At 34.8% G+C, this 11,289-nt stretch overlaps 2 protein-coding genes across 2 annotated transcripts; both read right to left on the reverse strand.

Moving 5' to 3' along the window:
* Window positions 1–1,389: 1,389 nt before the first annotated feature.
* On the reverse strand, window positions 1,390–3,489 carry LOC132047078 (peptidyl-prolyl cis-trans isomerase CYP59-like). The gene is given in 2 exon segments (XM_059437972.1): window positions 1,390–2,785; window positions 2,788–3,489. Coding segments are annotated over 2 exon segments (990 nt in total). The 5' UTR covers window positions 2,978–3,489; the 3' UTR covers window positions 1,390–1,985.
* A 237-nt stretch (window positions 3,490–3,726) lies between these two features.
* Window positions 3,727–7,896, reverse strand: LOC132047076 (BTB/POZ domain-containing protein At3g49900). Its single transcript, XM_059437971.1, has 4 exons — window positions 7,071–7,896; window positions 6,886–6,955; window positions 5,242–5,763; window positions 3,727–4,594 (listed from the first exon to the last, which is right to left on the reverse strand). The coding sequence occupies exons 1-4, from the start codon at window positions 7,214–7,216 to the stop codon at window positions 3,824–3,826; spliced, it is 1,509 nt and encodes a 502-aa protein (XP_059293954.1). The 5' UTR covers window positions 7,217–7,896; the 3' UTR covers window positions 3,727–3,823.
* Window positions 7,897–11,289: the final 3,393 nt, after the last annotated feature.

Genomic DNA, 11,289 nt, shown 5'->3' on the forward strand with positions numbered 1-11,289 from the left:
ATGATTTTTTAATTTATTCTTCTTGATAAGAGATCCGTTTTTATCTAAGAAATCGCGTTTTTATTTGGGAAAAGGGCACGATTTGTCATATAACATGAAATAGTTAGAACACGCCAAGTTATCTTGTCGACGAAAATACCGACGTTAAAAAATACCCCTAATTTTAACAGAGGTCCACCGTGGCTTGGGGCAAAGGAAATTTTTGGGTTCAAAAGTACACGTGCTGTCTTCTAATTGGATGATATATTTGATTAATTATATTTAGTTATTATTTCTTAATATACCTTTTTCATTCCAGATTCTTTTTTTTTTTTTTTCCTTTTCTCTTTTTTGCTTCTCTTCTTCCCAGGTCACTGGAAGCTCCCCCTCTTTTTTTTTTTTTTAAAAAAAATTCTTTATAAAGAGATTTGTTGATTGACTTGATATTAAACGGAATGAAGAAAGAATGGAGCACGTTAAAGGTCGAGGGGTATTTTGGGTCGTTGGAAAGCTTGACGTTCTCCGACACCATTTTTTCCGGCTACTGTAGAACGAATTTTTTCAGCTCATCTTCAAAAGGAACAAGTCCAACTGAAAAAGAACCTGAAGTATCCAACAACAATCATTAACACCCAACTGAAATATCTAGCAAACTACATTAACATTTCCAATCAATTACCAAAGCTTCACTTTGTAGCAATTGCCGATAAAACTCAAGCCCAAAATTTCAATTTCAAGAATCACCAATCTCTTCTTTTTCTCTTTTGTTGCCTTTTAATGATTTGTTGGTTATGATTTATGAAAGAGGAAGAAATGGGTTGTTTCAGTTAGATAAAGAGATGGTGGGTGGGTTTTAGTGTGTATGAAAGATTGTAGTTATTTAGATTCTAATTTAATTAGGAATTAATGTGTAAAAATATCAGCAAAGGAAAAACTTTCAATAAGAAAAAAAAAATTTAAGATTTAGTATTTTTCTTAAAACAGAAAAAAAATTCGGTGGTGAGGTGGCGTGCCATATGGCTTCCATCTTACCCAAAATGTCAGGCCATGTAGGATTGTAATAGATGGGAATTCGCCACGGTGGACCTCTGTTAAAATTAGGGGTATTTTTAATAATTACACTAACGTCAGGGATATTTTTGGTCGCATAGTATAACGGAGGGCAAATGTGAACTATTTCGCAAAGTAGAGGGGCAAATCAGGCCCTTTACCCTTTTTTCTTTCATTCGAATTGTAAGTGGCCATAGGAAGCAAATGATTTAGGACTGTCATCTTCATATGTAGCAGCTTTCTTTTATTTGACTGAATTTACCCGATAGAAAGTGGTAGTTATAAGCTATTTATGTGCAAGCTTGTTTTAAATTTAAAACTACTGAGTTTAAAAATGGTTGTTAAAGAGAGATGATTTACTAACCGTACAGGTTCACAACAGTCACACATAAGGTTCTCTTGTGATATGGAAGTAAGAAAATTAACTCTTATTTCGCGGAAAAATATCTTTAATTATTGCTTGATCAATGTACCTCTTGAACACAAGTTGATTCATGCAAAGTTGCAAACTACAATTCTTTCAATCATATTCTCTGAGCAGAAATCCTCCCTCGCCTCCCTGAATCCAAGGAAAATCTAGGATTCGAGTTAGTGAGTGCGTGAAATAATTACAGTACTAGTGTATATAAATTAAACTCTCACTGACATGGATAAAAATCTGGGGTTTGAAATTCTACCTGATCCATTTATGCATAATAGCTTTTTATTTTCCTCAAATTTTCTCTCATCCTTTGGAGAGACAACCAAAACGCAAGTAAAAATTCAAATATTCAACATTGAGCCAAAATCTGCCACAGAAAGAAAGTTAGAGACTAAAAACCGTCCAAATGCTAAAAAAAGAAAAATTAAGTCACGGCTAAGTGACATATAACAGATGATAACTTGAACCAGCTGCGGATCTCCACATTGCACACTCTGCAGTAGCATAAAGGAGAATTCAATTTGCACATAGCAAATCATATTGGTCTTCTATTGCGTCGATATCGGGACCACAACTTTGCAACACTCTGACTGAAATCAACATGTATCCTTCGGTGATCAATTTCAGCATTATTCATCTGATGATATGCTTGTTCACAGGCCTCTTTGGTTTCAAACTCAATGAAACCATAGCAGAGGCTATTCCCAGTCTTGTAATCCCTAATAACTTCAGCAGATTTCACGGTCCCAAATGTTGAGAAAATAATATTCAAGGATTCATTGTCAGTAGCTGCATTCAGTTTGCGAACAAATAACACATTATTTGGAGGCTTAATTTCAGCATCAGGAATATCCCCTATACTTTCAAGTACTACTGCTCGGGAATGTGCTTCTTTTGCCTGCACAACCACCTCAAGTTCTCGTGCACCTAATCGCTCATCCATTGGCACCCAATCATCTTCTAATCGCACATCATCTCGGGATGAAGCTTCTGGAATATTAAAGGCGCTCATAAGTTGGGGAGGATCGTGGAAAGGATCGCCTAATATGTAAGTGTGTTTGATTCGGATATTTATGAACAGCCTGCTGTTTCCATCCTCATATGCTTCATTAATCCGATTCAATGTGTCGTGCCCTTCTGCAATTTCTCCAAAAACAGTGTGCTTTCCATCAAGGCAGTCGATATTATCACGCAGTGTGATATAGAATTGAGAAGCGTTTAGATTCTCACCAGCGCTAGCCATGGCTAGAGTTCCCATCTTTGAATGGTTCAGATCCGGATGGATTTCATCCCCGAAGAACCGAGCCTGGTCACCATATAAAAATTTGTATATCAATCACCCCCAGACCCTGTTCCAGTGGGATCTCCGGTCTGCGCTATGAAATCCTTCTTGACCTCGTGGAAGAGGCAGTCATTATAATACTTGATCTTGCACAACTTCAGAAAATTCTTGCATGTTAAAGGGCAGCGATCTATAAACAAGTCCACTACCATGTCTCCCAAACTTGTTACTATCACTACAGACATTTTTCTGTAAGGACAAAGGGGAACAAAGAAAAGTGAAGAGTTGCCCCAAGAAAAATCTAGCAGAGGAGGGGGTCCGATACCTTGATTTCAGAGTTTCAATTTGAAAAAGAAAATAAAGTATTGACCATATTTATAATAGTACTTAACCTATTTTGAGTAGACATTAGAATAACTATTTTGAGTATAATTTTGATCACAAAACCCACATTAATTTAAAAACTACGGAGTCCTAAACAATATAGGATTCATGCTCATCTGAATTCCTACAAAGTAGCAGTAATTGTCTCTAGATTTAAGGGTAGCGTAATTTTCACGTCTTTTCTTCATAATCTTTTTAGCCTCTAACCTCTATATAAATCAAGTAAATTATTCTAAATTAAATAAGCTACACGTGAGCGCATTAACAAATCACGACATTTTAATTGGGATATACACTGCAGCGTAGATGAGGATTTATCTTATGAAGTTACATATTTACACATTAAGTAGTGATATAGTAACAATATTTTACCTCTATTAAAACCGCTTTTGAATTTGGACCACTTAAAAGCAAGTAGGGGTCCAACGTCATACCCATGCTTGTAAGGATATTAAGGATGAGACTCTGCACTTTACTCTTACTAAATCAATCAACTAGTAACACCATTTAAATCCTACACCAGTCCCCAAATCAATCCTATTAGAAAGAAAAAATAGTAGTACGCACCAGCTTTACACTTTTGAGAAACGCAGTCTTTTCAGGAAGGTAATTTTAAAACTACAAAGAGAACACAAATTCAATAGAAACTCAGGTAACACATAAATAAATCTAAAAGAATTGTGAAACGAACAGAACCTCTCTTTTTTTCACTCTAGACTAGAACGACGCTGCCTGCGAAAAGGCACGTCCTTCTTTATTACCACAACATCCCCATGTTGTTCTTTAACATCTTCGGCCGCTTTTACATTTTCCACCTTATCTGTTTTCTTCTTCGATACTCGGAATGCACTCTTCAATCCATTCATAAACCTTCGACTAAAATTACTCTTTTCCAATTTCGTACTTTCCTCGTACGATATTTCCGATGAATTAGACGACCCCATAATAGCTCTATCTCTAGCTGTAAGTATCCGAAAGCTTGCTGAGGAAACTGATCCAATTTGTCCTCTATCAATCTTATTCTCGGAACTCAATCGAAAACTAGCAGAGCGAGCAGAGTCATGCGACAAATTACTCTTCGTGTTCTGATCCGATTCTTTAAGAAGTTTCTTCATGCCACTTAACTCTTGCTCTAAACTCTGGATTCGCGAGCTCGTTGCATTCATCGCTGCCTTGAGCTGTGCCACTTGACGCACTGCTGCATCTCGTTCGAGAATTGTACCTAAGCTGACTTCGTTTTTGTTTTGGAGATGATTAATGTGATGATCGTCGTGGTGGTGGTGGTTGTCAGCAGCAGTCGCAGTGAGGATAGAGCGACGGGTGTTTAATTGCTCAATGAACATGGCTTGGACCACAAACCTTAATGGCATACTTGGATTTTGGACAGCATGCATGAGAAGTTGAGGGGAGAGGATGCTACAGTCGATATAATTGCACATTGCAATTTTTTCTTCATCTGATATCTTCCCCTTGTATTCCTGTTGAAAGAACAGAGTTTATAAATTAAAGGACAAAACCAGTTTGAAGCATTAATTAGTATGAACTAGACCCAAAATTTGAGACCTAATTCATTGAATTTAAGTCTTATCATGCTTATTGTAGACAAGTTGATTTTTAATGATTTAATAATGTGTAAATATTTTTTACACTGTGAGTGATTAAAATCAGAAGCAAAGATGCGGAGTCACAATAGAAGTTATGGATTGGGCTGAATCCATTAGCTTTGACCCAAAGGTGTAATGTGTAAATATTTGCAGTGAGAGATTCAGTTAACATGTATAAATAATTTATCCAAAGGCTAAGAACCCATCATATAGACTATAAATAATTTATCAACAATCTTATAAAGTTATGACTTATGATTAAGAACCCATTCCATATAGACTATGCTCATTGTTTATATGGCGAGTCTACAAATGGGATGGGGAAAAAGGTCTACAAATGGTTGAAAAAGAACGTCTACAAATTAAACTTTTAAATGATATTTCTATCTTGAAGTTTTGCCATTTTTTACGAAGGTTCTACTAGACAAAATTAACCTCAGCTAATGACCAGTCAAAAAAAGAAAAAGAAAAACCTCAGAAAGTAAAGCGTAACAAAATACTGTAGTAATTAACAACCTTACCTTAAGATAAAGGTCAACCACTCTATAGAGTTGGTCATGGCTTCCACTCAACCACCGATTCATTGACTTGACAATTAATTGAAAATCCACAGGCCGCAACTCTTTAACATCATTAAGACACTTCACAATGCCGTTACCATCGTCAACCAAACTCAACGCTTCAATACATCTACTCAATAGGCACGACGTCGTTTCACACTCTGGCAACAGCGAAACGCAAGAACGCAGCACAATCGACGCATACTCTCTATTAACGGCAATTACACGGCGGAAATATGTTTCCGTTTTCTGAGCCAAGGTCTCTCCACCTGCCACGTTATTAGCCTCCGTCATCTCTAACAGTTCAGCAGCCGTACGAAGAGCGGCCACATTAAACGGCGTTATGACAATGTGAGAGTCGTAACAGTACTCGGCAATCAAAGAAAATGTGTCGGCCGTTATGTTTAACGGTGGAGAGAGGGTTAATTCTGACAGACCCTTCAGCTTTCTTTTCAGAAATCCACTCCTTGCTGTCAATGGATCCTAAGGTAAATTTAGGAAATACTCAGTAAATGCCTTCTGAATTAATTGCGAAATGTACAGTTCAGTTTTTAGGCACAGCTCTCAAGTACATACCAAAAAAATAATAAAAGCAATTTATGGTTTTAATTATGTAGAGGATTTTTTTTTTTCTCAAAAGGTATCGATTTGGATTAAAATGATGTGTCCATTACTGACTTACTGTTAATATGTCTTGAAATAGTCTAAATCTTATGAATACATCAAAAAGAAAAAGAAGTGCTGCTAATGGTGAAAATTGACTAGCCCAAAATAAAAAAGTACAAAGTAGAACAATTTTCATCCCTCTCACCACTATTTATCGAAATTCGCTGTTAATTACTCTACTATTTTTTTTTTCCTTTTTCAACAAATTACTCTATTACTTATAATTTTGCAACCTGATAAATATTGGCGGGTAGGGGAAAAGAAAAAGAGGAGGAGATTACAAGGTGGAGAATCAAACCTTATGTGAAAGTTCGGTATTAACCAACGAAAATTTATTATACGATAAGTATTTGCAAAAAGAAACAAAAAGAAGGGGAGAAATTCTAGAAATTTGCTTCAATGAGCCTTGAAGACCAGACAATTACATCTCTTATTAACATGTTATTATAGCACACCTTTAATCCGCATTTGGATTATTATTGTTAGAACTTGGACATGTCACGTTAATTCTTGTATTGTATTGTATTGTGAAATATTTTTCATATTTACGTATAGATGGCAGAGATTTGTGTTGAAAGAATTTAGCTCAAGATTACCCTAAGATACGAACAAATAAACAAATTATTAAGTCAACTTTAGGCCTGTTCAGATTGATGGGGATGTAGCAACAGCACAGCAATAAGTCAATAATTTTTATCCCTTCGCGGCGACACTCTCGCCTGTTAGCCATAATTTAAGATTGGAAAACTTGTTTATAATTTGCAGCTACACATATAGACAAGAAGCACATATCAATCCGCATGTAAAATAAAGAAAATTTGTCGAATAATGAAAAGACGAAATTAAAAAAAAAAAACAATAAAAGCTCCTTTTGGTTCACTTTCCCCATGGGAGAAAAGAAAGAAGTGAATAGTAAATATATTTGGAGCATGAAAGTACCTTGTGTAGGCGAAAACGTGAGCTTTCAACATGTATGACTACATCAGTCTCATTCCCTGTAACTTGTGACCTTAATATAACAAGTTAAAAGAAACACAAATTAAAAATATAGAGTAAATTATGTTTGCTGAATGTAAATTGAGTAGGAATTACAATTAATTATAAAGCGAGTATTAAATTCTTACCAGGAGACGGCCCTAGAGCGGGGAGGTGAAGGCAATGGGGAGTCTCCTGGAGAGACAGAAAGCGAATCACTGGAGGAATCTTCAACATCTTCTTCATAGATAGTATCCACAATCCCTAATTCTGCCCAATTTCTGATGGTTTCCATGGCCAACGCCTTTTCACCTTACAGTATAGTTACCAGCGCTGCTGCTTCTGCTGAAACGTTACGTTTTTTTTTTTTTTGGTTTATGATAACTTTAGGGGGAGTAGAGAAACCAAGGAGAAGGAGAGGTAAGAATTATTCCCCCGGTGGTAATAATGTAGTTGGGGGCATTAATTATTTGCAGGTAAGGGTAATAAATGCCTTTGCCTTAATACACTATTGGTTTGGAAATTCAAAAATACTTGCTTCCTTTTGTGAGTACTACTTACTGGTGAATGGTGATTTTCTTCCTAAACCAGACTTTGCAATCTGATTTGCTTTCTCTTGTAATCTCAACTTTCCTTAAAACCCATCAAAGTGCAGACCATGGTTAGTCCAAATGGCTGGAAAGCTTCATTGGACGGTAGACAAACAAATACTTTACTAAAAATAGAATGCAATGATGTTTTTTTTTGCCTTTCTGTTGAAAAGAGATCTAGGAACTAAAAGTTTGTTTACCAAATGGCAACGAAATAAGAGATGTCGACTTATTGGACACGAAATCGAATTAGATACAAAATACCTCAAAAAAATAAAAACAGAAAGAAAGAGACGTCCAAGCTTTCTATCAATGAAATGACAATGGCAAGTGTAGACTACACTTCAAAACTTAGCACTTAAAGAAAGAAGCTATTGAAGGATAGGGTGGAAGCCATCGCTTTCAGGAGCGGTGCATGTAGTTGTGCCAAATAAAACTAAATGAGAGACTCATTCAAAGGGAGTGTTAATTGAGTAATTATTATTTTAATGGAATTATCATGATTGTTTTTGTTTATATTTGCATTAATATTCATGGTTGTTACGTTTGTTGACAACTGGTCATGGCGTTATGTATGATGCATTCACCAAAGAAATTAAATATAATTAGATCAATGATCAATTTTTCTGTTTGTTTGACCGTCAAAGAATATTTTTCAGCAGTCTAAGTAAGGATTTAATTGGAGAAGTATAATAGGAAAAAAATAATAATCAATATTTAGAACATGGTGAAAAATATAACAGAAGAAATGATGAGATTTTATTCATTTTCTTTGGTTGGTCAATGAGAATTTAAAGTGGTTTTAATAAGGATTTGGTAACTGGTAAGAAAGTATTGCATTGAATTGGGACAAGGAATTAAGTACATGCGTATTTCAATGACAGAGGAAAAATAACAAAAGGAAAAACAACTTTTGGTTTCTAAAAGAAGCATGGGAACCCAAGAAGCATCGCCTTTAAAAGAAAGAAAAAAAAAAAAGAAAAAAAAGACGAATTCAAGAGCTCAATGAGGTTTTTGCTCTCATAATATGATTATTTTGCTTGCTAATATAGCCTTTTCTTTTTTCCGATGTTAGGACCAAGTTATTATTCAGGGGCATGAGAGTGAATGGTCATGTATATATGTCGTATATATGTCGATACGGACATCCGGTAATTGAAAAAATCAACCAGTTAATATAGGGAAAGTTATATTTTAGTGAAATAGGCTATTAAATGCTCATCTTAAAATTTGGTTACCCTGTCGGTGCTATTTTAGAAAACTGAAATAACCCAAGCAAGAAGTGTCATGAAGAGGCAAACTAGCATTCACCGAGTACCACATGTCCTATGCATTAGGCGTGTCAAATGAGTGTACGAATCAAAATGAGTTGAGTTAATAAATGAATTCCAAAGTTTACTGGGCAATTTTCTTTTGGGGTGGTCTTTAAATTTTGCCCCTCATATTTGTGGTCTTTAAATTTTGCCCTTCAGCTAAAACCCATGGGTTCCGGGTTAGAACCCCCATTCAATCAAAAAAAAATTTTAAAAAAAAATCGCAAGGCAGAGTTTGAATTTACGCCTTCACTCTTACTTTGCGCAGGCGTATATATTTCTTTTTTTAACTTTTCAAGAGTTTGAATTTATTTATGTCATCCTAGAACTTTGCCTTAAGGCATATATTTTTTATTTTATTTTTTACTTTTAAAAACTTTTAGTTATCTTTAACTAAAAGTGTGCATAAAGACATAACCCAAGGTATGCCTATAAAAGCGAAACTTTTCCTTAATACATAACTAAAAGTTTGTCTTATAAGGCAAAATCTATACTAAGAGAAAAGTGCTTGCTTATTAAAGCTTATCTTTTGGTTATCTGCTGCTTCAAAAATCTACCCCGCGCGTATAAGCCCAATTATGCCTTAAGAAAAAGTTCTACCTTATGGGGCATAACTAAAAGTCTGCCCTATATGACGTAAGTATGCCGGGGCCGGCATAACTTTAGTTATTCCTTAAGAAGTGTATGCCGGATCCGGCATACACCCCCTAGCCTTGCTTTGCGAAATTATTTTTTTATTTTATGCGGCGGAGGTTCGAACCCGGAACCTCAAGTATTCGCCCACTTTTTTTTCAAGTGAAGCGGCAAAACTTAAAATACACAAATATAAGGACAAAATTTAAAAGACTACCCCAAAAGAAGGGCAATCCACGCAAAAAAATGAAGTTTCTTAGTAGTGGAATGAGTTGCCCAGGCCAAAATGACCAAAAATTGGATCATAACCCAAAGGCCCAATTTTTACCTTTTTTTTTTTTTTTTGCGCATATTGTCCTTCCTACTTTCTTAGTCTTTAATTTTTGCCCCTCAAATCGCTGGTCTTTAATTTGTGTTCATGTTTCTCATTTAATGAAAATTTGTGTGCCAAAGTATCCTTATCCGCTGATTTGCGAAACCAGAGATTGTGGGTTGGATCCCCAGTAGAGGCGATGAATTCACTGTTTTCTTACCAAAAAAAAAATAAAAAATCGCAAGGCATAAGTTTAAAAAACCTTTGCCTTTCCCGGCATAAGTTCGTAGGAATTATATTATCCGGCATAAGTTGTGTAGTACTATAACTAATTCGCAAGACATAAGTTTATAGAAACTTTGTCTTGTCTAACATAATTTTACGTAGAATTAAATTTCCGGATAAGTTGTGTGTAGTGCGAGCGAAATAATTACCACACAATTTATGCCGGAAAATATTTTTTTATAATTCAAATATTAAAAGAAGATTAGTTCGTCAATTTAATGAGATCTTTTATGTTTACATTTTCTTATAATTTCACTAGTTATGAACAAAGGTAAAACTTAAAAGATCAGAATTATACCTTTTGATAATCCGAAACCTTCTTGAGTTATTATATAAAGAATTTCCATAAAATCAGCAAAACGGGTAAACATATACTTGTAGAAACACGTAAAGAAGATAGTAGGGTCTAATTAAGAGAAAGACGTGGTTTGTCAGTTTCTTTAGTAACGGTGGAAGAGTACTGTGTAATTAATTTTGCATATAAATGAATAAATAAGAGAGGGATTTAAAAAAAAAAAAAAATGGTAGACAAAGGCCAAAAGAAATGGTAGAAAAAGGCCAAAAAAAAAAAAAAGGAAAAAAAGATAAATACCTTTCTAGAGCTATGAGGCATGCCACATTACCTCTCCTAAGCCTAGCTTATATATATATATATATATATATATATATAATACAATGTAATTACAATAATTATAAGGGAAGTAATGGCAATGAGTCTTTATTATATAAGGGGGATGTATATATAATACAATGTAATTACAATAATTATAAGGGAAGTAATGGCAATGAGTCTTTATTATATGTGGGGGATGAATCTTTAATATTTTATTTTATGAAGTAAAATAGAGAATGAAGAGAAAAATGTCAAAAAATTGAAAAAAAAAAAGATAAATGCTAATGGAGGCCATAGAGAGGTGCCACATAACCTTGCTTATGCCTAGTTTTGTATTATATATAAATTGAAATAACCCAAGCAAGAAGTGTCATTAAGAGGCAAACTAGTATTCACCGAGGACCACTTGTCGTATGTACTAAGGGTCTCAAATGAGCGGCTTAAATTGAATTTTGGTGATCAAAATGGGGTTGAGTTAATAAATGATCGGGATAGTCAAAGTTTACTCGGACTAAAATGAGTTGGGCTAAAAGATGAATCATATCCCAACCGAATTCTTATAAGGGAAACTTATAGAAATGACTATATAATTAGAGTTATTAATAACCCGTAACTATGTTT

Source organism: Lycium ferocissimum, chromosome 2 (genome assembly GCF_029784015.1).
Source record: "Lycium ferocissimum isolate CSIRO_LF1 chromosome 2, AGI_CSIRO_Lferr_CH_V1, whole genome shotgun sequence".
Classification (NCBI taxonomy): Eukaryota; Viridiplantae; Streptophyta; class Magnoliopsida; order Solanales; family Solanaceae; genus Lycium; species Lycium ferocissimum.